This window comes from Motacilla alba, chromosome 3, assembly GCF_015832195.1.
Source record: "Motacilla alba alba isolate MOTALB_02 chromosome 3, Motacilla_alba_V1.0_pri, whole genome shotgun sequence".
NCBI lineage: Eukaryota > Metazoa > Chordata > Aves > Passeriformes > Motacillidae > Motacilla > Motacilla alba.
The window spans coordinates 100,090,920-100,113,362 of record NC_052018.1 but is presented as its reverse complement, the minus strand read 5'-3'; the positions used below and the strand labels follow the sequence as shown (position 1 = coordinate 100,113,362).

The window sequence follows — 22,443 nt, the reverse complement described above, 5'->3', positions numbered from 1 at the left end:
CCTGAAGGAACACAGAGAGTTAAATGTGTCTTTCCCCCTGTACCCTGCCCCTACTCCTCTATTGGTGTTATTGGATGTCCAAACAAGTCTTTGGAACTTAGCTCATCAGTCCTATTTATAGCTGAAATATTCAAAACATTTAATTATTTCTGGCCTTAAAATGAGCTACTTGGCACTATTTACCGGTCAGCAATAGGAAAGCAGCGATGCATTAAGGTCTGTGGCAGCCCCATAGTTTCGTGTGAGTTTATTGCATGGAGTAGCACTGCTGGAAAAAGGGGAGGACAATTTTGTGGCTTAAATCTAGTGATTTTTTTTTTTCTTCCCCACAAGATGTGTCCAAATAAGGTTTGAAGGTTAACGTTTTCTTTCTGTGCGCTGGAACTCACTTCACACTTGCCTACACTTTCCTTCGTTCACTACATCAAAACAAGAAATGTTTAAGCACTTTGTCTCCCTTCTCTCCAAGGAAAATTTCCTATGTGAAGCACTGAGAGAATGCCTTACTTTGAAATGCAGTGCAGCAGTTTCCTCATGATAAATTATTTTAAGCTTTTGATTCAAGCCATGAACTCCCTCGGTGTGTGGAGGTTGAACAAAATTTCAAGCAAGATGACTTGAGCTTGGTGTAGCTCACTTCAGTTTGCTTTTCGCCATTCCGGTGATGGTGGGGGAGTCTGTCAAGCGTCTGTATTGAAATGTGAGCAGAGGACTTGAACTGCTGTTGTATGGAGGCAAATGTATAGAGCACCAGGAAAAAGAGTTCAGGGATGCTGAAAGCTGAAGTGTCTGGGGGTGCTGGAAGTCTTGATTTGAAGTTGACTTCTAGCAGAGTGCAGGTTTCTGTACAAGCAATATATTAAGACTACCAGCTAGAAGGTTTATACTGTTTAAACTCCTTGTGATAGAGCAAATGGAAGTACTGATGAGGGACAGCTACACTAATGAAAGTGACTTGAAAATATTTTAAATCCCATTTACTTTTTAGTTTTATGTTCTGCTGCATTTGTGGGCAATTGTGTTCAACTCACTGACCACAGAAGCAGTTACTAATTGTGATTCAGTGCTTGTTGATCAAAAACCTTTACTGTACCTGAAACCAAATGAGTTTGGCAATTAGTATGTGCTTTTTCTTTTTAATGAAAGGATGTGGATAATGTGTTCAAAGAATTCAAGCTGTATTTAGGTTGAAACTTAAAGGTAACTGTATTTTCTATCAATTAAAGTGCTTAAAGGGAAGAACTTGCATGTAAAGCAGGCTGTCTCTTATTTTCATAGCATGCAGGTGTCTGAGTGTTTTCACGCTCATGTTCTTACACTGCAGGACAAGTAGGTCAGCTGCTGGCTGCGTACTTAGGGGAAGCAGGAATTGGCTTTTCATTTTACCTCATGGTTTAAGAAATGAGTTATTTAGTGGGGTTTGTTCAGTTCAAATACTGTCTGCATATACAAGAAGCTACTGTTCTCAAAATCTGGCTTAGTATTTCAACAAATGGTGCTTGTTCTGTGTACTTAGCTGGTGAGAATAAATAGCAGTCCTGTAGTTGTTACTGAGTGGAATGAGGAGTGTATAGGGAAACTGAGTGGTAGTATCTTCCCTTGGCTATATTTGCTCCCATTCAAATCTGTCTTGCTTCTGTGTCTTGCTGCACAGTGTTGCTTCTCATGTGTCTCCCAGCCTGTTTGACCTGGGTTAGGAAGTGATTGTGTCAGTCAGAACCGTGCATTAGCCCGCAGGTTCTAATGGAATAATTCAGGTTGGAAGAAGCCAAAATGGCATAGGGACTGATTGGTGAACAGCCACAGTAATAGGTGTGAATGGATGGCAGACTTCAGGGGCAAGTCCGGTTGATGATGTTCTTGTATCAGCTCCAGACAGAGCAGCAGATACGATCTTAGTCTGGAGTCTGTTAGTTCAGTACTACAGAAACTTCAAAGGTCCGGTGAACATCTTGAAAAAAAAAATACAGCTGTGACTTCCTGGGCCTGCAGCACTGTGCTACAAGTTCTAGTGCCATATGATTTGACAGATGAGAGCTCTTATGTGTGTGCTAAAAGCCTGAGGTTCAGATCTTCTGTGTGCATGGAAATTTCCAACAGCGTAGTGATCAACCCCATGAGTGAGCTTGGTGAATCGATCAGTCTTTAATCCTGTGGCAGGAGGCAGCATTGCCTCTCTGTGTGTGCAGAACATGGAACATTCCTGTGAAACAACCACTCCCTGTGTGAATGTATTGGGTTGGCAACTCCATTACTGGGATGAAACTGGGCTTAGCCAAGTGTTAAAATGTACTATAAAAAACAAACAAAACCCCCAAACCAACAAAAGTCTGTTGTTTTGGTGGCCTCTGTAGCAGTACTGAATGTATTGTTATGGAGATCTATAAAGGGATGCTGCCTTGAACTTTGCAAGTCCAGCAGGCTAGGAGGTAGAAGTAGTGTGGTAGTAGAAGTTAGTGTAGAAGTGGCCATTCTGTGAATGCCACCTCTTCTAAAGTTAGTATTCATCTCTTTTATACTTGATTTGCTGGGACTGGACTATTGCAAGAACCTAGAGCAGTCTGTGGGATTTAGAACAAATCAGATTAAATTCTGAGTTTTAAGTAGTACACTGTGACTGTGCTGGGGCAGGTGAGGAATGGGGAACAGCCAAGGGACAGGGCTTTGAGTTCTGAATTGCATAAACTTCTGGCCTGAGTTGACCGGACAGTGCTGTCAGCATGTTTATTTTATGAGCTACTTTGAGAACTTCTGCAGTGCTCTTGCAGAAAACTGGACTGTGAAGGGGGGTGTTTCTTGTCCTGACCTTCGTTTCCAGAGGCTGCACTGAAAGTAATTCTTGGAAGTGTAATGTGACCTTTCTGGCCATGATACTGAAGCCTTCTAGAAAGGCTCCCTAAGTGCTGCCTGCGACAGCGACTAGCTGGAGTGACAGGGTGAGCAGCCAGAAGGTAGGATGAAGGATCAAAAAAAGGTGTGATGTCTGCCTGGGACACCTGACAGGGTTGCATATGCTGATTATGTTTATGCAACTGAACAAGCAGTTGCACTTGTTCTGTAGTTAACGTGCTTGACCTATGCAATGTGTGTCCTTGTTAATTGCCAACTAGTTCAAAATCTTGAAAGGAGGGGCATGTTCTCTGCCACTCAGGCATGAAGTTATCAAACCAGCTCTTCTGGATGGATCAAGTTGCTTTCACTGCTGTCAGCACTGTAGGTCTCCACCCTCTAAATTGCTTGACTGATGGCCATGATGGTCTTTTCTGTAGGTAGGTTAGGAATTTTTAGGTTTATTAAGCTGGTTAGTCAAAGTTAAAAAAAACGCCAACAATCCAGCTTGACCCAAACCAACCAAACAAACCCAACTTGGTGCTCTGGACTTGACTTCCAATTTCTGCTGGTAAGTGAAATCCAATAGGAGTTGAGTAGGGTCTAGGATGAATCTTCTCTCCTGTTCCCTCTGACCCAATGAGCTTCAGTGGTGCAGAATGCTGTTAACAAGATGTGAGCCTTTAATGGGCATATTTTGTGTAAGCTCTTGATAGTACTATCTCCTTGTGATAGGGAGAATTTGCTTGTTTATAAATAACTAATGATAAAGGTCCATTCCACTTGTTTGTTCTGAAGTCTCCTTGGCCTGAAGAGGTTTTGTTTGGCTGTGCTCTGCACTGGCACAAGGATGCTGTTACAGCTTGAGATCTTTGAGGTCTGACAAGTTTTGGTCCCGGTAGGACGGGATGGTTAATGTCAGGCTCCAAGTGAATGAAGAGAAGCTGCAGGTGTGGCTTCAAACTACTTTTCAGTCTGCTCTAGTTTACAGACCCAATCCCTTCCTGCAGCTGTGCATTTAAGTGAAGTATGTATTTAAATAAAAGAATAGAAGGTTGTTCTAAGTAACCAAGTTACACTTACTACCAGGGACGTACCTTGAAGCAGAGGCTTTGAAACATTGTGTGAATGTGTTTGCTAAAACACAGACACCTCTTCTTGGAGCTCTCTGACTTCAATACTTTTACCAATAGAATATTCCCTTTATCTTTGTAGGCTGTGATGCTGGAAGCTTTCTTTCTGATTGTCAAAATTTTTGTCCCTCAATACCTGGGCTATCCCCCCTAGTTTTCTGGCCTCCAAAGGATCCTGCCTATATGAGGCAAAGCCTGTAAAAAAACTCTTTCCAAAAAGAGGAGAGGGCTTGTTTAGTATCTGGGAATACAAAACCTTAAAGCCAAAGGTGAGAGACTTTCCTCTGAAGTGGTGACCAGTCAGTGTAGTTTGTATAGTTTGGTGTCCTGTTGATGGCTTTTCTTTTAAAAGTTACTCCTTCCAGTTGTCAGGCCTGCTAGTATAATCGATTTTTTGGCCTGCTGTATTAATCACTTTGAGTTAGGGTGATGCTGGGGTCTGTTTTGCACACCCACTTGGTTAATGTTGCAGTTTAGTTCTAGCTGCTTAGGATTTAAGCCCTCAAGTGTACTTCCTGTTCAAACCAAGCACCATGCAAGCTTAATATATTCAAACCAAATATTTTCAAGATTTAATACCATTGGGCTTTGGGACAGCACAAGATTTGATGCTTGGAAGTGGAAACGTTCTCTGCCATTTTGCAATTAAATGAGGTGTTGTCAAAGCTGGGTAAGGAGAAAATTGCCGGATAAACTTCAGGGTCACTGTGTTACCAGTTTTTCAAATTTATGGTAAAAACTGCAATGTCTCATTACATCCACAAAGCTGGAGCCCTGCTCATAAGTCTTTTGCTGAGAATGGTAACTCACATGCAAAGTCTGGCAGGAGTGACTCGGCAGGTCCTGTGAGCATTGGCAGGTTCTCTGCCATGAATGAATGAAACTGTGTGTTCCATGGTGCCTCATGGATGCATCCTGCAAGAGAATACTCCTAGTGGGCTGCTTCCATAGGAAATCTCTCTGAGCAACACATGAAGGGATTGGGGGTAGCTGCTGCCTTGTCTTGGAAATGGAAACCTGACTAGAAGGACAGTGTACTGAAAATCATATGTGATAATGATAGGTAGATAGGTAACTGGTAGGAAGGTGCCTTGGCCAGGTTTTTGCACACGGGCTTCCAATAGAACATGGCAGAATTTAAATTGGGAGTGGGAGCCAATTCAGTAAGCAGAAAGAAGCTTTCCAGATGCTTGCCTGGAAAAGTGGAGTCAGGAATGGTAGAGCTGATTTCTGCTGTAGGACCAACTTCAGTGTTATGGTGCCTGAACAAGAGAGGAGACTTCACCTTGGTTAGGGTAGTTTGGTTTTCTTTTAGGCCTCTAATCCAATTACCTCCTGAATTCTAAAAGTCAGGAATATAGGATATTGGTACTGGTATAGTGTGTCTGAAGGGCTGTGTTACCTTGTCATTCATTAGTAACTTTAATCTGAGTTATAGTTTTTTCAGCTACTGTTTTATCCTGAAAGGGTATTAATTGTTAAATTGTGTATAAAGTAGTCTCTTAACTGTTTTTAAAGAGTTAATACTTACTGTTGCTAAATCTTGCTTAATAGTGCATTGTAGGAAGAATATGAAGCTAGAAACTACTTCAGTGTGGGTTTTTTTTTGTTTTGTTTTCTTATCCCAGAAGTGTTGGGGCATGCACATGTTCAGTAGTTTATTGTCTTGCAAACAGGGAAAAGGTGTTCTAAAGTCTGTGCTGTATTGAGACTTGAAATTTTAAGCTCCTCTCTATTTCCAACACTAGGAATTATTCATCTGGTGTTTGCTATCCTGGGCTTCCATACTAGATCCATTGTCTTGCTTGTACCTGTTGGCAAACAAACCTGTTGACAGAAAATATTCATTTCCCCTGACACCCTTACAACAAGAAGGTGGTGATATAAAAATGCCCTTTTTTAGTCCTCTTTCAAGCTTCTTTGAAACTCTTCTTTTTTTTTTTTCCAGATAAAAGGCCCTTTACTTAAGATGCCTTTAAAAGGGGCTTTGAAGCTGAAAATCAGGGTTGGAGTTTTTTGTGATTCCTTAATACATAAAGAATATCTGAAAGAGAGAAGGTCTGAGATATAGGCTAGACACAAAGCTGATAAAAATGGACAGGGGGCTACCGTTGACCTCTTTGCATTCCCAAGAACATCACCCTTGCTGCTGGAGACGTAAGCCCAGCTCAAGGCTTCACAATAAAAGAAAAATTTTTTCTTGCCCTAAGCTGACTTACTAAAGTGTTCTCACCTGTCAATTTGCAGGTAAGCTTTATGAAGAAGAAGAGGACGATGCCCTGCCAGACTCGGATGCCCTGCCGGACTCAGACGACGAGGTGGAACTGGATAAGCCGCGCCCCATACAGATTGTCCTTGCTCATGAAGATGACCATAACTTTGAATTAGATGAATCAGCATTGGAAAAAATCTTGCTTCAGGAACATATTAAAGATCTTAACATAGTAGTTGTGTCTGTAGCAGGAGCTTTCCGCAAAGGAAAATCTTTTTTGCTGGACTTCATGCTTAGATACATGTATAACAGGGTGAGTAGTTTGGATTTTTCCTGCAGGAGAAAAGTACTTTGGTATTTTAGTAATTTCTCTTTGTGTTTCTTAAATTGAGCATAAATATAGCAGGTCAAAATTTTCTGATATATCGGAGATGGGGAAGTCAGCTACTCTGCTTCTACACTGTGAAGAAGGGTATTTAAGTGACAGTTTTTCAATGTACCCTGTCTTCCAGTTATCAAGGGAATTAATTGGTGTCCCAGTGCAAGTGGACACAAGAAGAACTTGAATGATGAAGTGTGATGGCCTTCTAGTTGAGCTTTGGGGGGAGGGCTTTTCCAGATGGTGACTTAGAGGAGGCTTGCTTTGACTTTATCTCCTGAAATCATATTATAGCACTCACTTGCCAATTGTTGCAAAAATAAAAGTCTTACCAGATAGTTGTTGGAGGGCAAAATCTGCTTAAATATGATCTATGGCAAAAAGGAGAAAGTTTCCTTTTTGCTGCTTGGAATGCATTTCTGAATGCAGTCCAGGAACTCTTAAAATCCTTTTAAGTTATTGATTGATTAATGCCTGATCCAAAATTTAATTTCTTGTTTTAGTTTGTAGCTTTTGGCTAGCGTTGTCTTGTTTTGAACCCTTGGCTTACATGGAGAAGGTGGAGTAGGGTGTTCTGTGAACCATACACATCTGCCTGTCACAGGTTGTGTTCTTTTAGTCTGCATTGTAAATATTGACAGGTCAGTGTTTTGTTGCTTTTTGAAGCTCTTAGAAACCCAGAACTGATTCCTTTTTTCTTCACTGTTCTTTGGAGCTAATTTGTGCTAGCTGGCTTGAGGGAAAATCAAAATGAACCCCACAGTTACAGGAAGTATGAGAGTACAGCAGAAAAGCTGCTGATAGTTGGCAAATGAAGACTTCCTTCTCTCAATCCCAGTGGTGCCTGTTACTGAGTTCCTCTCCCTCATTTTGCAAGAGCTCTGGAAGCAAGACCCTGAGGATAGGGTATCAGGGTAGGAGGAATACAGGGTAGCAAGCTGGTACTCCTAACTTTTTGAGACTCTTTTAACCTAGGGAGGAAAAAAGTTTAATTTATTATGGATGGTGCTCAAAGTTAACCAAACAACAAAACCCCCACAATCCCTGCAAACAAAATAAAATGCAAACTCCTACGTACAATGATCTGAGCAAGGTGCTGGGCTGGGTAGAAGTAGTGTGAGTTTCCTTTTGAAAACTGAAGGGCTGGGCTTTAAACAAATATTCTTAATTTTCAGATTGTGAAATAAACAAATGTTCGTATAGCAAAACAGACTGAAATGGTGTTTCAGCCTTGTGTTTGAGGCTTCCCTTTCCTTTATTGTGCAGTCACTTCTCTCAGTTTTCCATAAGTGTCCTTCAGAATAGCATTTGTTTCTTTTAAACTGAAGGTGAAAGCAAGCTTGGCCATCTGCTCTAACAACTGTTTCTTACCAAGAGCAGAGAAGTCTTGCTCTCCATGTGCTGCTTCTGGCCAGGTATTTCTACTCTGAAGATGTATTGCTTGCAGACCCTTGGTTGAGCTGATCCAACTCACTGATGCATCAGAAGACACCGCACTTTGCTGAATTGTTTTTCTGCCAGCTCAGTGACATAAATTGGCTTAGGAAAGGAGTTTGACAAGCATCAGAACTGCTGCAAACTGATTGATGGGAACTGGGGGTGATGGAGGATAAATGCAACGCCTCCTCTTTGGAGCGCTCTTGAGTTGTATGAAGTCAAATGATATCCTCTGCTTATCCAAATTTAGTACAGGAGGACAGATCTTGGTACAGTTTTATAGTACTTAGTCTGAGCCCTCCATCTTTAGTCAGGCTCAATTGCAAGTCTGTATTTTCTGTGAACTAAATATTGCACGGAGTGCTAAAGCAGCTGCATTCAGTTCATGTGCCAATCAAGCCATTTTGGGGTGTCCTTTTATGTGGACATTAACGTGCATAATGAAAAACTTGCCAATAAAACCTTCAGAATCTCATTTTCTTGTCTTAAACTGAATGCTAAAGGTCATGTAGAAAGCTGCCATTGTAAAATCTCACTGGTGCCAGCTGAAGTCACAGGTAGGAATTTGGCATGGCGGAGGTTGATCACTGCCTTCAGGGAGGTGGACATCTCATTTCAAGCACTGATCCTTAGCGTTATGATTACTCTTTTGAAATGGAGCAGCAGCAGTTGTGTACTCAGCAAGCTGCTGCAAGGATCCTGTGGTCTTAAGCTTTGGTAAGAGTTGGGTGCAGCAACACCCATAAGTTTAGATGCAAAAGTTTATTTTTTTTATGGGAGTGTTGCCTTGTCATTTTGAATTAATCCTCAAAGTGAACTGTGTATTAATGCACTATAGGCAAATAAAGCTGCATTGGGCTTTTCCTTAGTGTGGAGTAAAGTTAGAGAAATTACCCTTTAGGTGACTGAGATAAAATTGTAGAACAACTTCTAGCTTGATTTCAGGTAGGAGCCTTTTTTTCCTCTTCCCATCTCCTGAATATCTTTCAAGCCAGATTGATGGATGGATACTTAAAATACTGAGCTTTATCTAAGGAAAGATGCAGGTAACAAGCTAGGAGTGTTTCAGAGTGGTGCAGAGATCAGTCAGAGGCAGGCTTAAGAACATCATTCATAGGATGAAGCAACTTCAGGTGAAGTTGAGCCTGTTAAAACACCAATGTCTCCTCTGATATGAATCACTTGTGAAATCAAATGAGGTCATATCTAGTGCTCATTGAGGGACTTGTCAAACTGCTTGTGTAGTTGTGATCTGATCTGTTACAAATAGGAGGAATACAAATGGGAATAATGTCTGGACCAAAATGGACTAAGTATTCTTGTATAAAAGAAAACGGGAACATACTGAATGACCAATTATTTTTGAAAAGTAAAAAGCTGCAGCCCATTGACATGTACATGTGGGATATGATACAGCATTGTCATGCTGGAGTATGGTGCAGCACAAAGCAGGCTTGGAGCTTTGATTTCTAGAGTGATCTTGAAAGCTTGGAGCTTTCATTTCTAGAGTGATCCCATCTTCTGGAATAGAAAAACTACAGGGAAAAGCTGTTCAGGTTTTGTTTAGTGTCTCTGGTAGAGGTGTATGTGCCTATCAAAATAAACAAAAGGTGAAAAAAACCCCAAACAGCCAAACCCAAACAACTTACCTTTACAAACCTGTAGAACTCTTTTCTTGCATACCTGTGTTCATTTTCTGAATTTTTATCTGCTCATCTCCCCTTTGTCTGATCCAAGTAGCAGAGTTGAGTGGTGCACTGTTAGCATTTGGGAGAATGCTGGGGCAGAACTGCTGGATTGCCTGCCTGCTGCTAGGCATGAGGGAAATGTGCGGGTTTTTTCCCATCCCCCTTTAGAAATAAGCAGTTTCACTTAGTTGTTTCAAGTATTTTTATTCTGTACAATCCCTGGGTACTCCTGCTGTTTTCTGAAATATTTCTTGAGCCATTATCTGAAAACTGCCAGTGTGGAGTCAGCAAGGTAGAGCCCAGAAGTGAATTGAGAAATCTCCACTTTGACCTTCTCAGTGGACTCTTTCCTGGCTGGTAATCTGCTCTGGGTAGTTCAAGGCAATTCATTAAATGCCTTTTATGCCAGCTTGCTGTGTTCTAGCCTGTGAAAGAAAGCTTTGTATACCCTGAAATCCTCCATGAAAGAAGTGGCAGGCAGACAACAGTTTAACTGATGAGGGGGCTACAGAAAAACCTATCAAAGTGAAACTTCCTTGGGATGCCTGCTCATCCTCTTTACTTGCCAGTGCATGAGCTAAATTTCTGGGTTAGATGTGCTCATATAATGGCTGGATTCTTGTGGGTGAGCTGCTGCTCTGCCTTGCCTGTCCTTGAAGACCTCATTACAATTCCATCAGCCAGGAATGTTAGCTGCCAACTACTCACCTCTCAGACAGCTTCTCAGCTTTAATATGGGTGTGTGACTGGCATCTATCAAACTCTTACACTGACCTGTTCTCTGTAACTGGCAAGTATAGATTGTAAATCTTCTGGTTGTTGTCTGTTCTCTGTGGCCTCTGTAAGATGGCATTGGGAGTCTGATTTTGGCTTCTGTTAGTGCAGGGACTCAAGTGCTTAGCCAGCTGTTAGTGTGGGGGAAGGGAGAGGATTAAGTTAAGATCAGGTGTTTTGTCGCTTGCAGAGGTTTAGCTGTTCCTGAGTTGAAATATCTGCTGTTGTGTTTGAGCAGAGTTTTCTCAACTGTGAGAGTGGAACTGGTGGACAAAACTGTGCTGTTCTCAATACCTCTGAATGCTGGAGACTCAAAAACGGTGCAGATTTACATTTCAGTGACTGAAAAATTGTGCAGCCGCTCAAATACCATGGGATTGCTTTGTGGATGATCTTGAAACACAGCAGAGTAGCACTGTGTTTTAATATTTTGTGTAGTGTTGTCAGCTGGCTCTGAGGAAAATGTAATAGCAGTGTGGAGATCTGCTAAGACATAGCATGTTAAAAAAAAAAAAAAAATCTCCTTCTTGGTTTTACGTAAGTTTTTCCTTTTGTTTTGTAGACTTCTCCTTGCTGGATAGGTGGAAACACGGAGCCATTGACTGGGTTTACATGGAGAGGTGGATGTGAACGGGAAACCACTGGCATTCAGATTTGGAGTGAAGTGTTTGTAATTGAAAAACCTAATGGAACAAAGGTGCGTGCTTAACTTACCAAGATTTCCTCAAGGTCTCCCTTGCAGGAGTTGTAGGCTTCCTGGTTTGGTTGTATGGTGGGTTGGGTTTTTTAAAAATAAAACAGGGAGGCTGTGGGCGCCCCATGCAGGAGGTGTTTCTGGTCAGATTCAGTGGGGCTCCAAGTGACCTGGTCTAGTGGAAGGTGTCCCTGACTTTGGCAGAGGGATTGGAACAAGATGATTCTTAGTGGTCCTTTTCAGCCTAAACTGTTTTTGTCATTCTGAAACTTAAACAGGATTTTTGCTTCTGTGTACGCTTTTAATGTCATGGATTTCATGGTGCTGTTTGAATATTGGTTGCTTTCCTTTGCACTGAGCAACTTTGTAACATATCTGGAAACTCTTATCAGTGTAAGGATGGAGATTGATTCTTACAACCCAGCAGAAAAATTCAACAATAGTCTCATTCTGAGAGTACTTTGTTTTGGCAAAGTCTACCCCGTCCAGGCCGATGGGAGGGTTATCCTGGGAGTGTTGTAGCACTGTAATGGCTATAAATACCATCTACAGACAAATGCTGGGGGGAAAAGCTCTGTAACACACATTGTTCTTTGAAGGGTGAGAATATGTTCTAACTTCTAGCTGTGTTCTAGTAAAGTGTAGTGCATGGCTGTAAGTACTTCAGGGTCTGGAAGCTGGTCCTTCCATATGATTTTACCAAGCAGTCTATAAAAAAGGGAAAAAAAAGCACTAACTTGATTCTTTTTTAACACTCAAGTCAGTCTAACTGACAAGTTTACTTGGAGGTGTTTATGCTGAAATGAGGTGTTAATGTCATTAATAAATATTTACTCCGCAATAGTGGTGGTGATCTTGAGCTATTTGTATTCTGAACCATTGGTTTTAGGTTATTTAAATTTCATACTCTTTGCATTTGCAAAGGAAACATCTGATGTCCAATCTGTGGGACATGGATTTTAAAAAGAGAGGCTTAGTGGTGTTTAACAAATTTCATAGCTAACCAAACATTTCTTTGGTTAAAAACCGGTTGGATTGTGTGAATCTGCTTATGCTTTGGGAACAGATCACTCACTTGTTCTTGCTTCTCAGTGGGAAAGAGAAGGAAGTGTAGTAAATCCCAAAGATGGGAGTTGGACTGATAAACTTTTTTCATTAATATCTCTTCCTTCCTTGTCATTCAGCAGACAGTATCAATTATCTTGTTAGAGCTGTCAGTTAGTCTGCGTGGCACCCCCACTGGGCCAAGGAGGGCTGTTTCTCTAGGAGAAGGTAGCCAGGCAAGGCCAGAGGCTCGAGGCTGATGGCAGGGCCCTCTGGCTGCTGCTCACTCATCTGTGAGTGTGTGTAGCCACGTCTGCAGGGGGCTGGCTGAGGTTTTATCATCAGGCACAGGGGCAGAGACTTGCTCTGCTTGAGACAGAACTGACCCCAGTGGCCAGGAGTGTGAAAGTGTCCATGATCTGGTTAACTGCTGCTGTTCTTTCAAACTCTGCAGGTTGCTGTACTACTCATGGATACCCAAGGTGCCTTTGATAGCCAATCCACTATCAAAGACTGTGCAACAGTTTTTGCCCTGAGCACCATGACGAGCTCTGTCCAGGTGAGAATATCTGTGCTGGCAAATAATGGCAGAACCCTCTATCCTGAACATGCAAAGAATATCTCCTGAGCCACACTTGGAAAGTTCAACTGCATATCTTCCTCCAACTCGGATTTAAAATTCCTTACTGTTTCTTATTTTCAGTGTGGTACATAAACTACCCAAGTTGCTCGGTGGAATCAAGGTTATGCAAGGCCAGGCTGAGTAAAATTGCTGACAGAACTGGGAAATCCCCTTCCCCCAAGATGTCAAAGTAGCAACTGCTTCTTTACAGATGTGTTACAGAATCTTTTTTAAGGCTGTAGATACAGTTTAGGGTGACAGTTTATGCTGTGATCAGCCAAACTTAAAATTGCTGCTTCTGTTCAAGTGTCACTTAAACTCCTGACAATTGTGCTATACTTAAAACTACTTCTAAGCTTGTGCCTTAGAAGTGCCAAAAGGGAGCAGGTTTTTGAGGGGTGACAAGTGACTTTCTTCAGGCATGCCATAACCTAAAAGGAGCAGGACTATGTAGAGCATTACTTCTGTCCTGTGGAGTTGGCTCTGGTGAATCATTTTTTGAATAAGGAGGTGACTTTTGTTTGAGATGTGTTCTGTGACAACTTTCTACTTGTTGACTTTTGGGTAATTACACTTTTGCTGGAGGGAGCAAAAATACTCAGTGTGTGAAAGATAGATACTACATGAATGTAAGACAGTGGTTTCCTGTGACACTGTAGTTCTCTGACTGTCTCTTGCAGGTATACAACTTGTCTCAGAATATTCAGGAAGATGACCTTCAACACTTGCAGGTAGGAATATGATGAATTTATGTTAAACTGCTTCTGAACTGATAGTCTTGACAATGTTCTAGAAGTTGCTAATCATGTAACTGACTTGGGAGCTGTTTGGTGCTTCATGTAAAACACTAAATTTGACCTGATACTAAAACTGGTACAGTCTGTAAAAACTGTGTTTGCATCAACTCCATGATGCTTCTGCTGTGCCAGTGTAGAGGTAAATAGTATGGGCTTCTAATCTGGCTGATTCTTTTAAAGTCTGTTCTCTGTTTTGCAAGTTCTGAAATTCCTGAAAAATGAGAAAGGAAAATGATTTATGGAAATCCTTAATGGTGAAATTCCAGTGTTTCACTTTTTTCATAAAATAGGAAGCTGGATGTTATTTCATAACCAGTTTGTAAGGAAGTGTTGGAGTTCGGGTCAGGCCAGAAAGAATCTTATGCTCACAAGCCATCTCTGTTTTTTCAGCTGAGAAACTTCTGCAGAGTTTTATTCTGCTTAGAAATAAAAGCAGGAGAATGTCTTCTCTTCACCATGGGGTTTTTATCCTCTAATGCAACATCGTGGTCAAAGGCCACTGAATTATGGCTTCATGTGAATGGTGCAAGAACCTTATCTCCTTAACTTAAGACGTGTAGCTTTAGAGAATAGCTTGTGTATTACCAAATGCCAAGGCCATGACCTTGTCACAGCTTAAAACCGTTCTGTGTGTCTTCAGTGCTGCAACAGACGGGCTGCCAATGCTGGAAGTAGAAGAGCACTAACTAAAAGTAGTCCTATGAAGCTGTTCTCAATTAGCAGGGTTGTATCACTGGGCCCATACCCCCCACACCCCAAAAAAACCCAACCAAGCAGTAAAAACAAAAAAATCTATAGGTAATTATTTGAAAGCCAGGCTTCTCTTGGGACTTTGGTCCTTTAACAGGCTTGGTGTAATCTAAATAAAACAATCTATCTCTGTTCTACTGGAGGGTGAGATTTGAAGGAAGGAAGGGAAGAATGATAAATACAAGCACTGGGTAGGGACACCCATGCATTTAAAGTTGCAGCAGGGAATCATAATCTGAGGGAAGGAAATTCTGGATTTCTGTTTTAACAGGCATTTATGTGATTGTGAAATACTGTTAGTCTCTGACTGCCTTTTGCATTTAGCAGGGAAGTGAATGAGGTAAAGAGTTTGGGTCAAAGAAACCAGACTCTTGTGGATGCTTGGCCACTTCACGGCTGCTTTTGCTCAGGGTGACAAGGGCTTGGAAGTTAAGCTGTGTTAAATTAGTCTTGTAAGTTCCCAGGGCTCTTGTGATCAACACCAGAACTGTCCTTTGAGCCATAATTTACCTGAGACACTCCAGGAGTTAGTTTAATGCAGAATAATGATTGCCTGGTACTGGAGAGTTCTGGTGTGCTTCCATCATCTCGACCTGGAGTATCCATAAGGAGGCTGGCATGAATCGACCCCTGTCAGTATTGACCTGTGCTGAAGCAGCCAACGCAGTCCCTAATTCCCGTTCTTGTCGGTTTGGCCCGCTCAGGCCAGCAAGGAATGCTGCTGCTGGTGTTAAAGATGGTGAAAGCAGTCAGAGGAAGACAGCTGATACTTGCCTTTTTCCTGGAGGGAAGGAACAATTATTAGTTAAGGTCACGAGCTGAAGCAGAGATCTGAGAAGCTGCTGAACTTGGCTTCTATTTAAATGGGTGATATACTGGCTAGAGCCAAGTTCCCTGGGATTTCCAGGAATAAACCTTTTGTGGGAAGTAAGGGGCAAATGTTAGCATGCTTACCTCCTCAGCCTAGGAAGCAAGTGTTGGAAGCTGGCTTGGTGAGAAATGCAGCCAGCTTTTCTCTGAGAATAGCCCACAAGCCACCCACTTAAAACTGCAGTGTGTTGACAGTTCAGGAATGGCACTGTGAAGCCTGTGGGAATCATGTCTCCTACCTGAATCTTATTGAGGCTTGGTATACTCATGAGGTTTGTTTGTCATTCTCAACCTATAGTAAGATAGAAGACTAAAACCTATAGTAAGATATAAGATTGAATGCTTTATTTTTTAGTGACATAATAGAATATTTCACTGCAGAAAAATGTGTTTTCTATGTGGCACATCCTTACACTGTTCTTCCTCTCAGTTGTTTACAGAATATGGAAGACTAGCTATGGAAGAAATCTACCAAAAGCCGTTTCAGGTAACTATGTGTTAAATGGATTTAAGCAGTTTAATGTGTAGAAAATGACCTCAGGATAATTTCTGCAGATATATTAGTTGGGCTGAAGGTAACCAGTTCTTTGCAAGACTAATTTTCTTTCACTACTGCCACATGGCTTTGCAAAAACTCAATGGAAAAATGCTTAGGAGGATTACATTTTGGGCAAGTATAGCTTTGTGCTTGAGTTATAAGGCATAAAAGGAATCCAAATGTCAAATGATATGCGGGTGTTAATTAGAAGAATTTTGTGCTGCCTTCTTCTTTATTACTCTGAGATATGGTTGCTCCTTGCTTGTGGTAGATGATTCTGAGAAAAGGTCCTGTTTGGTGGTGGGTGTTCTGTTTAGTTGGTTTTTTAAACAAGCAAACACTTGCACCACAGAATTACAAGGCTGCTGCATTTAGAGCAGCCAAATATACCAAAAAATTTACATAGTATCCTTGCTTGTAATCTATGATATATTTAGTTTTCCAGCAGCCAAAATACTTAAAATAATCACACGTGATAGAATTTTCGCCCTTGGAATTCTGCAAATGATTCACTGCTGTTATTCTTGCTGTTGCAGACATTAATGTTCTTAATTAGAGATTGGAGTTATCCTTATGAACATGCATATGGCTTGGAAGGAGGAAAAAAGTTCCTAGAGAAAAGATTGCAGGTAAGTTATCTCCAGTAGTCCTGTTCTGATCTTCTAAGTGACACCTTGCTGTCAAGACAATGATGCGTCATGAGCTGGCTCCTTGTGCTAATAAAATACATTTGTGGTGTTTCTACTTATAGGCAAAGTTGACATCATTAGGTTCAGAAATAAAAGCTTAAACACGCTTTTGTGCTCTTACTGCTTTTAAGATGATGGTTAATCTTAACTGCAGTGCTGTAAAACTGGTAGCAGTTCTTAATGCCTTTTTTTTCCCTTCAGGTAAAGCAAAATCAACATGAAGAGCTACAGAATGTAAGGAAGCATATTCACTCCTGTTTCAGTAATCTTGGGTGTTTCCTGTTGCCCCACCCTGGTCTTAAAGTTGCAACAAATCCAAATTTTGATGGGAGATTGAATGGTAGGAAGCTTTTCATTTTGTGTTTCTTGGTTCAGATCACTGAGTTTGTTTTCTTAGATGATGAAAGTTAAGCACTGTAATGGTTAGCTATTGAAATGCCTGACTGGAAAATATAAGGCTAAAAGGTCAAGCTGCAGAATTTAGATATGTGCATTGTGTGCTCTTTTTAGTGGTTTAAAAGTAGAGGAATTAAGCAGGGAGAGGAAATTAATATCTTTGTATCTAGCTGTTTATTGTAATCTGATAACTTGAGACATGCTTAAAGGTCATTAAATAGAGATTCCAAAGGTAGCTAAGGGCTTCAGAGGGCAGAATTCCCAAGATTAAAGACTTTACTTTCTGGAAAGGCTTTTCTCTAAGAAGTTGCTGAACCACAGGTCAGCTCTGAAATGGCTGAAATAAAAGCCATAGGGTTCTGGTGCTGCAGAATGAGAGGCAGTCAGGATTCTTCCAATGGATGTGTGTCCCCCAGCAGAGGGAATGCATCAGAATGGCAAAGGCTATAAAATTGAGTTGCAGTGGTGGGATGCCAGCCCCTGCTGTGCTGAGGGCACACACCTGTGAGGTCATTGTGCATTGGTGTAATTGGGGAAATGTACTTAAAATACTGAAAGGGCAGTGGAACCTTGTTCTCCCAGTCTGGAGTTAAGATGGGTAGATTAAGAGTAGATGGAATTTACTAAAGCTATATTATGTATGTAAGCCTTTAAATACCTTAAAAATGCAGTTCAGAGTTGTGATGTTGTGGATTTAGAAAGATTGTGGGCTATCAGTGTTCCTTTAGGAGATACAAGATTGAAAACTAACTACCTTTTTCTTGAAATTGATTGAATTTTACTAGATATAGATGAGGATTTTAAGAATGAACTGCGGAATTTGATACCATTACTGCTTGCCCCTGAAAACTTGGTAGAAAAAGAGATTAGTGGATCCAAGGTGACCTGTAGAGATCTTGTAGAATACTTCAAGGTAAGCAAACTCATACTAATTATTTCTGTTAATAGCCTAAAAGACAGTATTCTAATTTTAGGCCATGTTGTTCCCAGCGAAGATAAGATATCTAGGCTGACACTGGTGGATCAGCTCACTTTTATTTTCATTTCATTACTCTGACTTTCCAGAACTGGCACAATACTCCTCACAGTACAGCTCTTTGCAAGCTACTGTTAGCAGAATTTGTGGGTTGGTGGCTTTTATTTTCCTCTCTGTGAGTAGGCTGAAATAGCTCAAAATTTATTAGATTTTTTTTCCTACTTTGAAATCCCAGTTGGTTTTTTTTGTTTTGGTTATTTTGAATTAAAGTAGGTCTCATGTAGTTTTTACAGATAGAAAAACAGCTCTTAAACTGTTCAGTATGCAATGAAAATTTCAGATACTCCCTTCTGGAGTATGGAAGGAAGGTGCTTTCTAAACACTTGCATGTGTAGCACCACTGTGCTCTGAAATATTTATGTAGGATACTCACAGCTGTTGGTCTTGAGCTTTTTTGGTATCATGGTGACACCAGCAGAAATGTGATAACATAATCTCTACATCACCAGGGATTGATCTGGTGTGTGTAGCCTTATTTATTTTTTTTTTATTGGAACTACTTAGACAGTTGGCTTGGTGGGAATGATGCCTCTGTCTCCTAAAGACAGGAACTTTGCATTGCTACTTTTGGGGTAGAAAAGTTAGGCTGATGTTACAAAACAAGCTATGGGAGGAAGGAATTTGAGACCAGAGTTCATTTAACTTCAGTTGTAAAACAGAGTAACTTTTTGAAGGAAAGACACAGTGTGGGATGGCTGTTCTGGCAAGCGTAAAATCAGCACAGGGGCGCAGAGGTTCACTCTCTGTTTACATGATTGCACACTGCTTTTTGCTCCAGTTTTTCTCTAGTAGGACCCACTCAGGTACAGTGCAGGGGGAGGGCATGTTCAGCAGCAGTTTAGAAAGGACTGCATCCTAAAACCCAAGTGTAAAACCTGTACTGGAAAGCTGATTTGCATCCTGTATCCAGTCGGGGAGCAGTGCTGTGGGGTGCTGCAGAAATGCCATGCTTATGTAACTAAAGAGGACTACTCCCTTGGGACTATGCATCTGAAGCTGAGATTGTGAGGCCTGAGTTGGAAACTGTAGGGCTTTTACTTGGAGGAAATAGCTACAGAAGCAAGGAGGGTGTCAAGGGAACAGAGTCCTGTATAACTCTATATGTTTTTGTAGGTTGTTCTGCAACCTGGAGCATTGAGTACATGGGGACCCTGATAACCTTGTTCTCTCCTCCCTTGGAGCAAAAAATCCTCAGGCCTGAGGCTTGCAGACAGGGCAGGGAGGGAAGGCAGCAGCGGTGTGAAGAGGGTGAGGACAGACCCCCCTCAAGGGGCTGAGAGTGGACTTGCTGGTGTAACTTGCACAGCTTGTCCAAGGCACTGGAATGGCTGCTGCTGCCTGCTGTGCCCCACTTCCCTGTCCCCAGGAGCTGTGCCATGGGCCAGCTTGTGGGGGTTGGACAAGAAATGAAGTGTGTGTTCTCTTCCAGCCCCCTGAAACTGTGGGGAAAGAAAGGACACCTGAGGATAAGTGAGGTGGGGCACAGTGGGATAGGCTGCCTGCTTAGCTTCTGGAAGTGTTTTGTCTGCTCAGCTCTGTCTGTGGAAAGTGCCTTGATCTGTTTTTTTTCCTCCTACACTTCAGTAGATCAAGGCGTGTGGGGAAATGTAAGTACCAGTTCTCCCAGCTCTGGGGTAAGTTTGGGCAGACCTCTTGCCAGAAAGGCTGGGATAGTCATCTCCACTCTGTTGTTATGGATGAGGATTCCCTGTCTAGCAAAGACCTTATGCATTTGAGGGAGTAGAAGCCTGCTGTCAAGACCTGTCACATCTTGGGACAGTGGTGTCTCCTCAGGGTGCTCTGCTGCCCTGCTGGGCCCCAGTCTGAGGCACAGGAAGATGAAGGGGAAAAAACTGCCAGACTTCTGTGAAGAAAATGGCATAATTTACTATTCAGCACTATTACAGAGAAATAATCTGAGCTGTCTTTGTATCATCCCTCATTTCTTGTTCTCCTTAAACATAAATGTTTAGAAAAATAAACTTTTTTTCCCCCTCTCATTTAGGCTTACATTAAAATCTATCAAGGAGAGGAGCTACCTCATCCGAAATCTATGCTGCAGGTATTTTATTTTCTTTCAAATAATCTGATTAGATGATGTGAACTTTCTAAGCTCTTTGCAGCTGAAGAATCATGACTGCTGTGGGTCTGAGTCTCTCCCCCACAGCTGTAGTTCTGGAAGGATCTGTGTATTTTGAAAGCCACCTGAACTGTGATGGTTGGGTACTTTTCCCTTAGTTTCATCAACCAAATGAAATGAAATCAACCAAATAGAGCTGGGGTCTCTCTGGTTGATTGGGTTTTTTAGCTGCTTTACTCTCTAAGCAGTGTTTTCCTGTAACTTGCTGTTTGGCTGGGAGATATCCAGAAAATGACATTTTGCAGCTTTAACTACAATAATTGTCTCTGACATGACACAGGTAGAAAATAAGTCTTAAATTCTTAACAAACTTGACAATTACAATTTACACCAAAACTGTACATCTATAATGTAGAAATAATCCCAGCTTCCTTCTCTCCTCTCAGGTACTGGAAGTAATCCAGTACCAGGATCAAAATATAATAGTTTAGTGATCCTTATGTGTTTATTAATGGTAGAGCATTCAGAAGAGATTGCTCATGATGAAAAGCCTGTACAAGCCAGCTGAGGTTTGTTTGCAGCTGTGCTAGAAAGCTGAAGAAAGGCAGCAATATGTTTGAATGGATATTGCTAAACTTCACTTATTTTTGTGTGGCTTTTTCCTGGCCATCAGGAACTCTGGAGGTTTTGGGGGTATGTTTGGAGTGCAGTGCTGTGTAAAATCTGGGAATGCTGTGAATGACACAGGATGCTCCATGTTTTCTAGGCAACAGCTGAGGCGAACAATCTTGCTGCTGTGGCAGGAGCAAAAGACTTGTACAGCAAAGGCATGGAGCAGGTATGATGGCACAGCCTTTCCTAAACACCTACATGCCAAATACAGGCCTCCAGCTTCCATGTTGTCCTCTGTGTGTGAGCATTTCAGTGGGGGAAGGTAACCCAGGGCCAGGACTTGTGTGTTTTCTGCATTCTGCTCTGAGCCTGGGTGTCTGATGCTGGGGAGGTATGAAAATGGGTGTGTTTGCAGGATTCCCACCTGTTAGCTCCCTCTGTGGCCCTTGACAGGCATCTCAAATGCACAAGCAGGTGAGCAGACATTTGTTGTGTCAGGGTCGCACAGGGGTGGAATTCTAGTTCTGTAGTCTCATGCTTCTGAATTGTGGCCATTCATTAGCTGTAAAATGCAAGGATTGAAGTGATTAAAAAGCGTAAAGAAACACCTTTGAATACAAGAATTACTTTGAAAAACCTGTGTGTAATTTCCCACTTGCTTCTTCTCTTGAAGATAATGATATTATATGATTCTAAGCAGAGTGCTGGATGGATTTCACACTTTAATGTAGTGGTATGCAAGGTTTTATCATAGGAAATTCTGAAAACCATTACATGTCTCATAATACTTAACAGGACTGTGCTTATTGTGAAACTGTACAACCAGAAAGACCAGTAAGTGTGAGAACATGCTACAAACATAGCTCCCCATCAATTAGGCTAATTGTGGTCTTAATTGCTGAAGTAGCTGTTTTGAAATTAAAGTAAGACCTCGTGCTAGTGGTAGACAAGCCAGTTCCATTTGTTAGCAGGCTGTTTTTGGAGAATGTTCTGCTGGTTTAAGGGAACTCCTCTATTTCCATTTTGGAAAATGTCTTGAAATAGTAAATGTGTTGTTTATAATAAGTGCCAAGTCTGCCTTCCAAACTTGAATCTTCAGTGGTTGTTGAGATACTGTAGCTGTAAGGTTTCTAACTTGGAGCAGGGAATAAACAGAAACAGATGTTCTTTTAAACAGACTTTGTTTCCATAGTAATGTTCCCCAGGACTGTATATTTTTATATCACTGTAGAGATATGCTCAAATTATGGAATAGTTTTTTATCCAGATGTCTCATATGATGTTCTTGATCTGACACAGCTCTGAAACTTCTATTTTTAAGAACAGAAGTGGGAACTCTTTGGATTTAAAACTTGATTATGTAAAGGGAGTTCTTGCTGCAGCTTCTGAGTTGTCCTCATGAACCAAAGCCCTCCTTTGCTGAGTGTGCATAACCAAAATACTGTCCCCCTAATGACCTGAAATGTAAGGAACAGCAGGTGCAGTGTCACAGCGTATAAGAAGACAGTGGGAGTTATTTGTGTGGTGCCCTCTTGATCCCTCAGTAGCTCCTGGTGTTTAACATGCTCTGGGCAATGTGAAAAAACTGTTCTGGAGGATGAGACTGGTAGGAATTTTCCAGGGAGTTTTGATGGATGTGGAGGACTTCATTCTGGAAAAGAGCAGAGGGGTGTGTGTGGCTGTTGTCCTGTCCTGGGCTTGCCTGAAAGAACAGTGGAAGTACGAGTTCAGTCCTGTGCTCTGGGTCTGTGTGTGGTTGGACAGGTGAGGCTCCTGCCCTGCCAGGACCCAAAATACCTTTGGCTGCTTCACTGGATGGGCCTGGGGCTCACCGAGCCAAGGGAGCTGCGGGGGGAGGGGGCC

General features: G+C 41.7%; 1 protein-coding gene across 6 annotated transcripts in view; it reads left to right on the top strand.

The window, feature by feature from the left end:
• Positions 1 to 22,443, top strand: part of ATL2 (atlastin GTPase 2) — a 40,796-nt gene that overhangs the window by 14,068 nt on the left and 4,285 nt on the right. For all 6 annotated transcript variants that reach the window (XM_038131752.1, XM_038131755.1, XM_038131754.1 and 3 more), the window contains exons 2-11: positions 6,210 to 6,487; positions 11,015 to 11,149; positions 12,645 to 12,749; positions 13,493 to 13,543; positions 15,660 to 15,716; positions 16,304 to 16,396; positions 16,658 to 16,796; positions 17,638 to 17,765; positions 19,894 to 19,950; positions 20,735 to 20,806. In XM_038131752.1, coding sequence (XP_037987680.1) covers positions 6,210 to 6,487; positions 11,015 to 11,149; positions 12,645 to 12,749; positions 13,493 to 13,543; positions 15,660 to 15,716; positions 16,304 to 16,396; positions 16,658 to 16,796; positions 17,638 to 17,765; positions 19,894 to 19,950; positions 20,735 to 20,806 — 1,115 coding nt within the window. The remainder of the gene's footprint in view (positions 1 to 6,209; positions 6,488 to 11,014; positions 11,150 to 12,644; positions 12,750 to 13,492; positions 13,544 to 15,659; positions 15,717 to 16,303; positions 16,397 to 16,657; positions 16,797 to 17,637; positions 17,766 to 19,893; positions 19,951 to 20,734; positions 20,807 to 22,443) is intronic.